The sequence below is a fragment of the Pteropus vampyrus genome, unplaced genomic scaffold (genome assembly GCF_000151845.1).
Source record: "Pteropus vampyrus isolate Shadow unplaced genomic scaffold, Pvam_2.0 Scaffold74, whole genome shotgun sequence".
NCBI lineage: Eukaryota > Metazoa > Chordata > Mammalia > Chiroptera > Pteropodidae > Pteropus > Pteropus vampyrus.
In genome coordinates this window covers 7294588-7310371 of record NW_011888855.1, presented here as the reverse complement: position 1 = coordinate 7310371, position 15784 = coordinate 7294588, and the positions used below count along the sequence as shown (strand labels likewise).

Here is a 15784-nt window from a genome sequence, read left to right as displayed (position 1 = left end):
TATATAGAAGTCAAGAAACACTTCAGAACCAAACCAATTTCTCTTAGAACCCTTTCAAAAGGGGAGCTTTAGCTATACCCGTATTCGCCTAATGTCAAAGAACCAAAGATATAGCGACTACCATAACAGGTAAGGGTACATGCATACAAGTGTAGTAGTTAGCTATTGTTTGGAGGGTTTTAGTTTGTACTTTTTCAGTACTGTTAAAATTCTCTGAATTTATCTCGGATATAAGTATTTAAAATGAAATAACAGGTGAGGTTTTTACTGGATGGAGAAAGGGGACAAAGTATAAGAAGGCTTTCAAAATCCATCCCCGAACTTCAAAAACCTGCCTCAGGAAACCTCTCACAGGAATTATACAAACATCCATGTGACAGAATATGGATAATGAAAGAGTCTTAACCATCAGCCTTCCACTTCCATCCAATATATTTTAATATGGAGATGGTTAAGCAAGCTGCTAACTCTTTAAATTTTCCCTATAGCCTCATTTCCCTTTCTTTGAAATAAAACCACAAAAAGTGATTTAGATGAAAAGAAACTCAAGATTTTTTTTCCCCACAAAAATCAGTTTATTAAAGATAGACTTACAAATTCAACAGAACCAAAAACACAGTAATATTTAAAGTGTTAAAATGGGGGAAAGACTTTTTAAAAATGGTTCCTTCTTTGAATGATATATACTACAGAGCTCTGAAAAAATACTTCCTTATAAGCTTACCCAGCCTGCTGACAGCCTTCTTTAAATGTTTATAAAATACTGACTGCATCAAAACTGCAAGAATATGAAATAGCTTTAGCCACTGAGTCTCATGTCTAAAAGAAAATTGAAGCAGATGTCAGTTTCTCCTCTCATCACCTGAACTGTTTTGGCTAAAGCAATTTGAAAACTAATTATCTTAAATCTGCGAGAGCTGACACCTCTCACTTTCACTGAGATCTTTTGCCAGAACAGATTTTATGTTTTTGAAATATTCTTCTAAAACTGTCAGTGAAATCGCTGCTAAATACCTTACTAAATGCCTTATATTTGAAATAAAAAGGCGTAAGAAGGAACTGATTTTAAGAAATGAATTGATTTGATGAAGTTTTCTCTAAAGACAATAAGAGCTTTTACATTTATTCTTTTGGGTTAAAATATTCAGTTTGAGTTTTTCTACTTTTCAAGTGGGGCACAGATTTTCACCATCCCTTCCTAATGAGAATGAGTTTGCATTTCTAGTATATATAACACAGAGGTGGCAAAAGTATGTACTTGGTAGAGATGATTAAACTGTGATTAAAAAAATAATTTAAGAAAATAAGAACAAAGCTAATTCACAAAATGGATAATCATGAGTTGATCTAAAGTGAAGCAGCATCAGAAATAATTCCTCTGAATCAAAAAAGTATAAATGTTATAATAATAAAAATATGAGTTCTTATGTGCCAGACTTTATTTGTATTACATTATTTAATCTTCCCCTAATCCTATGACTTTTACTTTACAGATCAGGAAATTAGGCACAGAGAGGTTAAACAACTTGCTTAACGGCACAGAGTTAAGAAAGCTATGAGGCCCAGGATTCAAATGCAGGCAAGTAGACTCCAGAGCTAGCTCTGCTAAGAGCTATTGTATTTTCCAATATAGGTCAAGACCTCTCATTTATAGATGGATCTAGAGAAGAGAAATTAATGGTTAAACTAAAAAATTCCAGACTCTAGATCCAAATCCCTTTTCAAAACAAAACAAAACTAAACAAAGAAAAACACATCAACTCTCCTACAAACAGAATGGAAAAATATTGATCAACCTGAGCAAACCTCATGCTGCGTGGAAAGGCATGGTGTTCCCATTTTATACCACTAGTGCACAAATACAGATAACACAGCTGGTCACAGCAGCTGACAATGTCATCCCTTTTATAACTCAATGAAATAAGTCAAAACAGAGCACCAAACCCCTCCCCCTAAAAAAGAAGAAAAAATCCACACATATATTAAGTGGGTTTTGAGGTTTATTAAAATAAAGTATTAGCAAACAATATGCAAAAATGAAGTTCTTAAGAGTTATGGCTTTGAAAAGCATGATATAGTAAAACCTAATACAATTTTATAAGTATCAAAAAGATAACAGAATTGAAGCATGTTGCTAGAATTTCATTTGCTACAACAAAAACAGAAGCAGAACAAATACAAATAAGCAGACCTATACTATAGTGCAGCCATTGGTTTGGTCTTTATCATCTGCACATGAAATATCTTTTTAAGAGAACATGGGTAGGTACATACAAATATCCAGTTTTCACGATTACAATCTTATCCAATTTTAAAATAAGTGATTTTCAAAATGCAACCTTAACCAACCAGGTTAAGAAGAAAACCATTTGCCCAACTATTATCTTCAAGAGTCCCTATAATTAAAATATTTTATGAATAAATCAAAGCAACATCATCTGCAATCAATGGTATTAGAAGGGAAAATCTGACTCTAAAAGATTTCTTTTACAAAGAACTTGGATTTGTTTGGCATCACTGGAGTTTGGTTATAACTAACAACAGCTAGTATTAACAAGGCACTACCTAATAACTGGGCAGGGGTGGGGGGTGCGGTTATCTACCTGTACACAAAATCCTGAACATTTTAAAAAGAGAATCTTCAAATAAAACCTTAAAGGACAATGGTATGATGATTTTAAGAATTTTAAGAACAGAATTATTTAGACAAGAACCATACAAACCGTTTTCACTTTGCCATGAATGACAGAAGAATCCTGCTCTGTATGGATCTTTTTCAACAAAACAGCTCATCACTGGTTTTGCAGCAATTGCTACCAGCAAATATTACAGCATAAAGTCTTACTTTTTAAAAAACAAATTGATATGTAAAAATCCCTCACTGTGGTTTTTGTAAACCATCTAATTTTCAGGTAATACTTCAATTATAACATAGTTGTATTTCAGAAGATTTGTTCATAACAAAGGCTTGATAAAGACTGTTACCTCTTGTAGTCAAGACATGCTAAACTGCAATCCACTGAATTCCAAAGAACTGTCCAAGTTTCTGTGCAGCAGGTAGAACTATTTATGCAAAAAGATGCCCTGAATTCTCACTTTCCAAACATGCATCTTCTATGAGAAGAAAACCTCCCCAAAATCCTACCTGTACCAACGAGAAAAATGCTGCTGTTCTGGGAAAAACAGGCATCAAGCCTGAAGATTACCCCCGCCCCCCCCAAAAGCTGCCCTAGTTAGGATCTGAGGAGACCATCCATAAACCAATGCTTAGGAAAACTCACTCCCATAAAAATCACCAAACACTTCTAAAACCACCAGGCTATCTACTATCTTAAATGATTAATGCTTATCTAGCTGATGGGTATAAAAAGGAAAACATACTTATATTCTCACCTGAGAGATTAAGTGAGGAGTTAACTAAGAAGACAAGGGCGGGCTCTGAACCTCCTAAACTTAACAGGTCCAAAATTTAAGTCATCACTGGGAGCTGAATTCAGTAATTATCAATAGATTCTTCCTTCTTCAGGAAGTATAAAAGGTATTAATATATTTTAAGTAGAAAAGTTATAATGATCCAAAGTAATATTAAACAAATAACTAGAAAAAGTATAAAGAAATGGATCTAAACTGGTATATTAGATGCTCTCTATAATAGAAGCACAGCACTTAAGCAGGTACTATCCAACTTTTTAGTCTCTCTGCTATTAGTAGGGTTTCTTTTTCTGTATAAACTTTTCTCTTCAGCAGAACACTATTACAGGGGAATCGTTTCCCACAGGTACCCCCAGGTAGCACCGAAGGTTTTATAATGTGAGCCCCAGTTCTTGTATTGACAATACATTTCAGATCTGAATACTTACTGATCATTTTACATCCTAAAAGGATGTCTTACTCTCAAATGTATAAAAAGTATAAAATGGCTACATCTTCTTTCTGTACTATTAGATGTAGCTTACTGAACTATCTAGTAATCTTACTGTGGATTTCTCCTCAGAAACCCAGCCAATTCTATTTTCTTATATAACAACAATAAAATGTGAAAAATGTTTATATGCTGATGTATATATTTGACATTTTGACTGGTCTTCCTCAAATTTTCTCTAAAAACAAAAAGTTACATTCCACAGATCAATAATACGCCTGCTAGTTTACATTCCACAACTTAAGCTAGGCAATACCAATCAGACCACAATATCTGTTACACAGAGATATTAGTCAAATACACCTCTTAACTTGCTTTTTTTCCAATCAATATCTTTTTGCTGTTTTAATTCATTACTGGGATTTTGATTCTATTCTTCTGCATTTACCAAATTAGTTACAATTTTATTATTCCCAGACTGTCTTTCTCAGCTGCCATACATTAATATGTTGTACATGCTATAAAATGATTATTTTACTGGTATTAATGTTTTATAAACCATTCTGGAAATTAAATAAAAATTTAATACTGTTATTTTCTGAAATGGTTTCTTTCAGAGGTATGGATTCTTTTCACTGGTCAGAATTGCACTTGCTTTTTAAAAAATCTTACTGGCAATTTTTATTTCCCATCCATGGATATTCAGCATCTTCAGGAATCATAGAAGCAGCTAGATAAAGTTTTCATTTAAAAGCCAGGGATGTGGAGTTAACAACTTTTAGGAAATACAACAGGCTAATGCTTTGTGAAACTCTTAACAGTTAATAGCTTCAGCATGGCCATTCGTGAGACACAACTCCATAGAGAAAACACAGAAAAGACCAATCACTTAAAATCCTAAAGGCTATGACATAAGTAAAAATAATTTTTAATTAACTCAACCAAAAACATCAATAAAACAATTTGATAGTTTCCACCAGCTGAAGCCCACTGAAGTTGATTACATGTATCTGTCATTCGAGCAGGGTGATTTTTTCTACAAATTTGTTCCAAAGATTGTGCCATAAGCCTGGTTAAGTAAACCAATGATGTAAATTAAAATTGTTCTATCACTAAGCAAATAATATCCTCTTATCCTCTTTCATGTGGTTGACACAACTCTGGAAGATTGAGAATGCATGTCATGTAAAACGTATGTTTAAGGCTCAGGTGACTATCAGAAAGTATCCTCTTACCACCCTGTGAGCTGAAACACATATGGCACTTCATTTGAAAGAACTAAAACCATCCATTGGCTGCACTTTGTAAAAGCAATAAATAATGTCACAGAAAACAAGAGGAACTGCATTCTCTTTTCCACAAAAAATGCATTTTCTTCCTCATAAAAGCAGAAAGGGCAAGGCAAAAAGTCAAACCAAACTAACATTTTAAACAGAAGACTGACATGGCTCCAAATACTTTCAAAAGGCACCAGAACATAAGCTTCTTCTGATAGGTAAATTAGGTCATTGTTTTCATGCCATGATTATGAGTCCATCTTACTGCTCCCTAGAAAAAGAGGGTGAGTCTTTTACCCCACAGCCTTTAAGCATGATTGATTAAATGGATATTTTATAGTTTTCATGTCTTTCCTCTCTGAGAATTGTGTTCTGGGAGACTAGCATTCATATAGGTACTAAAAAAAAAAAAAAAAAAAAAAAAAAAGGAAAACAACGGAGCATGGTAACTGAAAGAACAGTCTGTATTCTTTGATACATGAAAGTTTTAAAATCAGCTATCTCAACAACCACTGCTGATTCATTTAAGTATCAGGCTAGTAGCCTCATCCTTGGGGCCAGACTGAAGAGGCTCCTATGGTTACAGTACACAGGTCCTTGCATGGAGAGACTGATGCAAAACAAATAAGAGCAATGGGTTTAAGTACATGATTTCCAACATTAATAACATCCATAAAACTGGAATTAAAAAGGCACCTTAGGTTGGAGCTACAGAATAACAGTCTTATAATCTAGGTTGAAAATACAACAAAAGCTAGAAAAAGCATAACTTCCTACAACTGTAATCTATAAACTGCAGTGTTTGTTAATACAAAAGGGTACCAAGGAAGTATGGATGAGCATCTAAGTCACTTGAGTGTGTTTCACAAAAGGTTACATTAAAAACTGTCACCCATCAAAGTGCAAAATAAAAGATTAATGCATCTCAAAATTAGAGTTCTTGCAACACTGGCCAAAAGCAGCAAACATAGCTGAACAAGGCCGTGCATGCACTGTCACTAGCTATAAAGTAGTACTTATGACAGATTCCAAGTAAATGACATATATTGAAAATCGGTTGTTGGCAATATTTTTTTTTTTTAAAAAAAGAAAATGTTTTACAAAAGATATACTGAGTGAAGTCACAATACAACAAAACATTTAGCTGTATTAAATGTAAATTTTATGGTGTCACCTATAAAACTATCACTCTGCTTTTACTGAACACTACTTGTTAGAGCAGTGCATAGTGTTCCTTCAAATAGATTTTTTTATAGTTTCTTTTAAGCCCCTACTATATGCTTTTATAGAACAATGAATTATACTTTTTTAAAGCTGGTGGGACAAAGAAACTGGTAAAAGTACAGCTTCTGGAGGATCAAGAGTGAAAGGGAAGACTTTTCACTGTTTACCCTCCCATACTATTACAATTTTTCATCATGTAATGTATTACTTTTTCAAAAAAATTTAACAAATTTTTCCTTATTGTTGGAACAAGAAGGCAAAAGTGTGTTCCAGTTTAAAATTAATGCCAAACTTTTGAACTGGGGCACGATAATTACTCTGCATCTTTCTCAACACTTTTGAGAGTTAATCACATGAACATTAATACAAACAAATGTAGATTCATCACAAAATACAAATGTATTGGTCACAATTATGTAGAAAAAAAATAAGCTGTTTTCCATGTAAGCTCACAGTATCTGTACTGAAAGTTTCCCTAAAATTAAAACAAGTCCACTAATAATAGAATTGAAAAGAGTACTTCTGCACTATGAAACAGAAGATATGGGGTTCAGAGGAGAGCCCATCTGAGTGAGGACCTTATCTAACCACTGAAGAGGCCCGTGAAGATGAATCTCAATCCAACATGGGGTGCTGGTAACATCCTGCCGGTGATATTCTGCTCCCCAGCCCTATGAAAATGAACATATATCACAGCAAATCTCTCTTTAAACTGTCAACCAATCGAAACCAATTTTAACATACCAACAAAGATTAATAAGTGACATGCAGAATGTACTTTAAAATCATAAAAACAATCTTAGCATCATGGAGTAAAAGCAACACAATAGCTGCACTATGGAAAGATATATAAATTTTTCAAATAACATATAATTCCCTTAATAGAAGAAACCCCTAGAGCAAGATATGTTTCAGAATTTTTTTTTAATTTTAGAAAGTTAATACATTGTAATATCTCATAATTTAAAAATTAATATTTCTACAATGAGATACGTTCTCACTTAATGGGATAAATAAATCATATAAGTAGTCATATAAGTTCACGTCAGATTCTGTTACAAAAATAGTTTTTTCAGGTTTTTTTTTAAATATCAGAAAATGCATTACAAACCTGATTAAGGTATGCAAGTGTGCTTAAAGTGGCAATCACGTATCAATTATTCCTTAAGATGAAAAATTACTGAGATGAATTGAGCTGGAACACTTTAGCCTAAAACTCCAAAGATTACCTTTTTTTTTCATTTTTATTTGCCTGTAATAATCAAACTCTCTGCTTTACTGCTTATAGTAATCCTGGCCCAGGACAACTGCGGGGGAGGGGCTGAGGGAGAAAAGATTAAATATGCAAAAGTCATGTTTCTATAGAAGTAGGGAAATATCAAACTGATGTATGTAACAGACCTATAGCAACGCAGCAAGGAAACACTGGACTGTGGGACTGAAAGCCAAACGAAAAAATCCACAGAGTATGTGACAGCTGCTCTTCTTTGGCTATATCCAAAAAGAACAGTCAATACAGTACAGGCTAGTTAAATATATCACTAAAATTCTTTCCGAATTTTGTTCATAAACTATCATCTTTGGAATAAAATCTAGCGAAAAGTAAATGATAATTTGAAAAGTTCTTTAAAACTTTTCGAGTCCTTAATAGAGTAAATGATAATTTGAAAAGTTCTTTAAAACTTTTCGAGTCCTTTTCGAGAACTTAGATACATGAAAAATAATTTTAGTATTCTAAAGAATTCTTTAAATCACTCTAATGGGATCTAATAATTATTAAATAAAGCTAAGGAAGTTAAAAAAGTTTTTAATACCAAATGCTTTCTAGCAATTTAGTATTAAATTAAACTGAAATTCTTTATAAATTCAGTCTCTATTAAATATCAAAATCAATATCAATATCATGTGTTTTATAATGTCTGGATTATAAAATAAAATCTTAGACTATCATATGGTTAAAGTTATAAATTCAAGAATTTCATTTAAAAACCTGTTAAATCAGGTCAAAAGTAATTAGCACTTTTCATTTAACAAAGACTTTTTTTTATTATATCCTGAAGACACACAATATACATATTTACAGTGACTCAAGCTACAAATTACAACCCACTCACCTTGACAAAACTCATTCGAATGGTGCACATTTTGGTGAGCTCATATACTGCCTCAAACCCATGGTTGACGGATTGAGCCAGAAGCTGCGCGAACTCTTGATTGTTAAAAATTTTGAGGCTGCAGCTGCTGGGAATCTTACAGACAGTGGTAGGATGAAAGCCATGATGAAAGTTGCAGTTCCTACTCTGTACAAATATGCTGCTGTCACTGAGACACTCTGCATACACCTCTCCACCAACATAGTACAGATGAACACCTTAAAAACACCAGATACAAGACTCAACAAAGCAGCAGCATGAAACCAAAAAGGCTGTATCTGAGGTGCAACCAAGAATATTCACTCATCTATAGCAAACTCCCCAGTCTTTAGATAGAAGGCACCACTAGATGGCCTTATGCTGCCAGAGATAATTAAGAGGCTGATGTCTGCCTAAAACTAAAATTGTCCTCAAGTAACTAAGACTCAAGCCTCATATTAGGTTATCAATTCTTAGCGTTTTTTCCCTCTTTTCCAACAATAATTCATCATTTCTATGAAAGAAAGCAATTGCAAAAAAAAAAAAAAAAGCCAAAAAACAAAAAAGCACTTTATGACGAGTCTTTTCAAAGGAATGCTTGCTGCTATCAACGATCATAGTAATTTGGCAAAGGGTTTTGCACTCTTTTTGCTAATGGAGAGGACAGCTGCATTAAAAAACAAACAAACAAACAAACAAACGTAAGGCACATATGTAATTTCAAGTCACAGAAGGTGCCTTTAAATGGTAGATCTATTTTACTTTCCTGAAAAAAAATGTTTAGGTATTTAAAAAATACACATAGTGTGTGAATGTAGTTTCAATATTAAAGATTCAAATACACAGCTAAAGCTGAAGTTCCCAACTTTTCACTATGCAAATAGTGCTAAAAAGACCATCCTTATACATACATACCTCTACACACATTTTAGTCACAGACTTGTATCAGGCTGTGACATTAAAAAAAAAATTTTTCTGAGCAAAGAAAATGATCTGCAGAAGAGTCCTATACCTACATACTGGGGAAAAAAGGGAAAACTGAGTCTAGAATTCAAGAATTCACCAAGTAGATTTCTCTTGAATTATTCTACTATAGTGGAAAAATCAATGCATAGAAGTGAGGCATTTAACCTAAAATACCTAGTTGGCAGTAAAGTAAAAAAAGAATGGGAACTTTCCTTTCAACTTATTTTTGGCCACAGTATTTTTCTGAATCTCTTCTATAAGAAATGGCACACAATTATAGTTATGCACCTTTTGTTTTGAATTTGGACTAAGATTTTCTCAAATCAAAGAAGCAAAAAGCAGCAAGCGGTAAAAACAAAACTTCTTAAAGAGACAGGCAATACATTCTACCTGGGGCAGACTTCCTTCCTGACCACTTGATACACGAGACTCTGACCTTCCACTGCAGTGTGAAAAATTCTTTGTTATGGCAACTGTCTTGCAGGATGAATTATAAATAAAACCTAGTTACCTGAATCAAAAGGTGGGAGGGGTGGTAGTGAAGCCACTGAAGATATGTCACTCAAACTCGGTTTCCTACCTGTAACCCTGCTCCTCTAACATAATCGAAATTCTTAGAAGGCATCTCAGCCCAAAATACTCCACAAATATATTATTATAATTATATATATAATAATTACAAATTATTAAAATATTTGTTGCATATTTACTATGAGCCAGGCACTGTTCTAGTTGCTAAAGATACTGCTGTTAATAAGGCAAATTTCTGAAAAGCTTATATTCCATTCAAAAAGATATTCAAAAAATAAACATAGAAGTAGTATGATTTCAGACGCTAACTACTATAAAGAAAAACTAAGCAGGATAAGGAAAAGAGGATTGATTAGGTCTTTACTTCAATATCTGCAACTTGAGGGCAGAGAACACAGCTTAAGCTTCTTTATATGCTCTAGCATCTTTCACAACAATGCATGGTACACAAGCAAGCACAACAAAAACAGACTTCAACTCAATGTAAAGATATGACAAAATTACCTTTTCCGATATGTCGCCTAGTGTTTTCAATTGTTGAATTACGATTAACATTTGACAATAACCCCAAGCAAAATCTACTTTTGTTATTGGAAGGGTCTGTGAATCCATCTACTAACACACTAGTAGAAGATGCATGAAAAGCTTCTCCAACACGATTGTTTAATTCATAGTAAACAATTGAACACCAATGTTTAGGCTCTTCATAGGCAACAGGCTGAACATCTGTGAACAAACCAAACAGAAAAAATGTTTAATGGATGATTATCATAAACTCCAGATTCTTTTATGTTTCCTTTCAATCCAACTCAAGCACTATATAAAAAAGAAAATTTTCAGATATTTCACTTAAATTTCACTGTCCTTCCTAGCTTTGAGTCTGTATCCAAAAAAGAAACACTGAAAAACCTTGAATATGATGATTTTAAAAATTATACAAGTATAGGCAACATCGCATTTCAAATGGTTTTTCTAGTCTGCTATAAAAAATATAATCCAGGTTTATATTAGCAATGACAAATCCATTTCTGCATTCTGATTTAACTATACCAGTATTTATAAAATTATTCTAAACAAAAATCTAAACTAAAAAACTAAGTGGGACTCTCAGCAAACTAGAATAGAGGGGAACTTCTTCAACTTGATAAAGAACATTTACAAAAAAACTATAGCAAACGTCATACTTATGAAAAACTAGAAGTGTTCCTGCTAAGTGTTCCATAACAAGGCAAGGATGTTCTCATCACTATTGAAAGTCCTAACTAAGGCAGTAAGACAAGAAAAGGAAATGAAAGATTTCTGTTCTGCAAGACACTGTCAAGGGAAGACAAGTCACAGACTGGGAGAAAATATCTGCAAAAGACTTATCTGATAAAGGACTGTTATCCAAAACATACAAAGAACTCTTAAAACGCAACAAGAAAATGAACCACCCAATTAAAAAGTGGGTCAAAGTCATGAACAGACACTTCGCTGAAGATACTCACATGTCAAGTAAACATTTAAAAAGATGCACCACATCATGTGTCATCAGGGAAATGCAAAACAAAATAGCAATGAGATACTGCTACACATCCACTAGAATGGCCAAAATCCAAAACACTGGCAACATCAAATGCTGGTGAGGATGTGGAGCAATAGGAACTCACATTCACTGCTGGTGGGAATGCAAAAAGGTATAGCCACATTGGAAAACAGTTTGGTGGTTTCTTAAAAAACTAAACTTACACTTAGCACATAATTCAGGAAAAGTGCTCCTTAGTATTTACCAAAAGCAACTGAAAACTTATGTCCACACAAAAACTGCACATGGATGTTTATAGCAGCTTTGTTTACAATTGCCAAAACTTGGAAGCAACTAAGTAGGTGAACGAATAATTAAATCCAGACAATGGAATATTATTCAGGAGTTTAAAAAAAAAGGAGCTATCAAGCCATGAAAAAATGTGGAAGAAACTTAAATGTAAGTTAGTAAGTAAAAGAAGCCAATCTGAAAAAGCTATATACTGTATGATTCCAATTATGTGACATTCTGGAAATGGCAAAATTAAGGAGACAATAAAAAGATCAATGGTTACCAGGGGTAAAAAGGGATGAACAAGCAAAGCACAGAGGATTTTTAGGGCAGTGAAACTAGTCTGTATGGTACTATACTGGTAGATACATATCATTATTTATTTATTATAACCCACAGAATATACAACAGCAAGAATGAACCCTAATGTAAACTATGCATTTCTGGTGATAATGATGTTTCTGACAGTGCAGGATGCTGGTAGTGGGGGGTGGCTATGCTTGTAGGAACTCTGTACTTTCTGCTTAGATTTGCTGTGAACCTAAAATTGACCTAAAAAATAAAGTCTGTTAAGAAAAAAAAATCACAACTAAGTAAGCATTATCTTTGAGTAAAAGGTGGTACACATTTTAAATGTTAAGTGCTAGAAATGACTATGGAAAAAGATTTACATGGAGTAAAAATACAGACAGTTCTGATTTATGATCATTTGAATTAAGATTTTTCAACTTTACAATGGTGCAAAAGCAATATGTATTCAGTAAAAACCATATGTATAATTTTGAATTTTTATCTTATCATCCTAGGCTAGTGATATGCAGTACGATTCTCTTGCAATGCTGGGCAGTGCAGCAAGCCACAGATCCCAGTCAGCCACATGGTTGCAAGGGTAAACAACGAATAATCTACAGTGTATTCACTGTTCAAGATGATTTTGCCCAACTGTAGGCTAAAAGTAAGTGTTCCGAACATGTTTAAAGCAGGCTAGGCTAAGCTACGATGTTTGGGTAGGTTAGGTGTATTACTTTTATAACAATGATATTTTCAAATTATGATGTGTATATCAGGATGTAACCCCTCTATAAGCTGAGAACCATCTGTACTGGCCAAATTCTTATTTGTGTACAAGTCAACAATTCACAATGGGCACAACAGGTGGGAGGGACACATGGAAAAAAAAGGAAAATGAATGGTGGGGTAAACATAGTCCACATTTTCAGAAGAAGGATAATACAATTTATTGGGTATTACCTGACACTGTACACTAAGATCATTACATATATTATCTAATTCAATCAATATACTAATAATCCCTGTGTAGATATTATCTCTACTTATTTTATAAGTGGGAAAACTTAGGCTTGGAGATTTTAAAAGGCAACTCTGTTAAGCTGTAAAGCAAATAAGTAAAGATGCAGGAATTCAAATCCGGAAATTCATATTCGGAGACCTTTTGCTCTAAATGAAGGTAGATTCTATGAATTACAAGCAAATTAGTATGATAAAATTCCTACATAAATGCTAGACCTTGAAAAGTAAGACATTATTCAGATATTAACAAGACTATTGGGAGCCTGAAATTTAACTGTTCTTAGGAATGTGGGGCTCCTGGAAACACAGTGTAACATATAGTCTTTCAGTATTACCACGAACACATATAACATACAAAAACACCATTCTTTTAAGAACTGTATGAAGTGGCAGTACCTTACTTTTTCTAAACTTGTGACAACTAAGGAAGGTCTCAAAACAAAGTAGTTTTTAAACCACGAAGCGATACCTCCTCACATCCATTAGGATGGCTATTATTTTTAAAAAGTATTGGCAAGAATGTGGAGAAATTAGAACCCTAATGCACAGCTGGTGTAAATGTAAATGGTGCAGTACTTTGGAAAACAGTTTGACAGTTCCTCAAAAAGTTAAACAGAAATACCATAAAATTCAGCGATTCTACTACTAGGTATATGATACCAAGTGAATTAAAAAGCAGAGACTCAAACAGATACCTGTACACCAATGTTCATAGCAGCATTATTCAGAGCAGTGAAAAGGTGGAAACAACCCAAATGTCCACCAACTGATACCTGGGTAAACTAAACGTGGTATATACACACAATAAAATATTATTCCGCTTTAAAAGGAATGAAATTCTGATATAGATTACAACATAGACCTTGAAAACATTATGCTAAGTGAAATAAGCCAGACACAAAAGGATAATATGTTATATGATTCCACTTAGACGAAGGAACTAGAATAGGTAAATTCACAGAAACAAAATGTAGAATGGTAGTTGCCAAAGGGAGGGAGAATCAGGAGTTTAATGGGTACAAGAGCTCTGCTTGAGATAATGAAAAACTTCTAGGAATGGATAGTGGTGATGGTTGCACAACAGTGTGGATGTGCTTAATGCTACTAAACTGTACACTTTAATAACAGATCCCCAAAGTACACAAAGTAAAAACCAACAGAACTGAAAGAAATAATTCAATGGTAATAGTTGAGGACATTAATCTCCCACTCTCAATAACTGACAGAACAATTAGAAAGAAAGAGGACTTAAAAAACACTATCAACCAACCAATTTGACCTAATTGAAATCCACAGATCCTATGATTCCCTACAAAACTGGAATGTATTTTTTCAGATGCATATGGAATATTCTCTAAAGTAGACCATATGCTCTGCCAGGTGTTGGCTAATGTTTTCTGCTCACCAAATCCAGCAACATATAAAAAGCATTATATACCATGACCAAGTGGAATGAAAATATTTTAGTTTTTTCAGGCCACATATTCTTCTTTAATAATCTTTTAATAATCTAAAATCCATTCTTAGGTCACAGGCTATACAAAAACATGCATAAAACAAGTCTCAATAAAATGAAAAGAAATGAAATCATATGAAGTATGTTCAATGCCCACAATGGAGTTAAATTAGGAATTAGGAACAGAAAGAAATTTGGGGAATCCTGAAATATGTGGAAATTGATTAACATGCTACGAAATAATCCAAGGGTTAAACAAGAAATTACAAGAGAATTTTAAAAAATTTTGACTGAATAAAAATGAAAACAAAACATCAAAATTTATAGTGTACAACTAAAGGCATTGTTAGAGGGAAATTAATAGTTTTGAACAGTTATGTTCAAAAAGAATGACTCAAATCAATAACCTAACATTCCACCTTAAGAAACTTTATAAAACGAAAAGCAAGCTAAACTCGAGCAGAATAAAGAAAATAATAGATTAGAATGGAAATCAACGAAAAAGCAAAAAGTTGGCTCTTTTTTAAGAGCAACAAAATTGACAATCCTTTAGCAAAGCAACCAAGAAAAAATCAACAACACACAAATTTCCAAAATCAGGAATGAAGACAACACTAATAACTCTCACAGAAATTAGAAAGATTATAAAGGATACTATAAAAAACTTTAAGCCAACAAATTAGACAATTTGAATGAAACGGACAAACTCCTAGAAAGACACAAATTACCAAAATTGACTCAAGAAAAAACAGATTCTGAACAGACCCATATAACTAAAAAGGTTGAATCATTTTTAAAAATCTTCCCACAAAGAAAATTCCAAGCCTAAATGGCTTTGCTGGTAAATTCTATCGAATATCTAAAGAAGAAATTATACTGATATTTTACAAACTCTTCCAAAAATAAGAGGGAACACTTCCCAACTCACATCATGAGACCATCATTACCTTGATTACCAATGCCAAAAAAGACATTACAAGAAAACTACAGACCAATATCGCTTATGAATATACAAGCAAAAATACTCAACAAAATTTCAATAAACCTAATCCGGCAATATATAAAAAGGATTATACACCTTGACTATACGAGGTTTATCCCTGGAATATAGACTGGTTTCACATCAGAAAATTAGGTCATGTAATATACCTTATTATTAAAATAAGAACAAAAAACTCCACATGACCATCTCAACAGGAACAGAAAAGGTTTTTGACAAAATCCAACATC

At 33.3% G+C, this 15784-nt stretch overlaps 1 protein-coding gene across 3 annotated transcripts in view; it reads right to left on the bottom strand.

The window, feature by feature from the left end:
* Nucleotides 1–1982: 1982 nt before the first annotated feature.
* Nucleotides 1983–15784, bottom strand: part of SMAD5 (SMAD family member 5) — a 46147-nt gene continuing 32345 nt past the window's right edge. For all 3 annotated transcript variants that reach the window (XM_011362360.2, XM_011362359.2, XM_023531935.1), the window contains 3 exons: nt 10497–10718; nt 8478–8734; nt 1983–7034 (listed from right to left, as the gene is read on the bottom strand). In XM_011362360.2, coding sequence (XP_011360662.1) covers nt 6891–7034; nt 8478–8734; nt 10497–10718 — 623 coding nt within the window. In that variant the 3' untranslated portion in view covers nt 1983–6890. The remainder of the gene's footprint in view (nt 7035–8477; nt 8735–10496; nt 10719–15784) is intronic.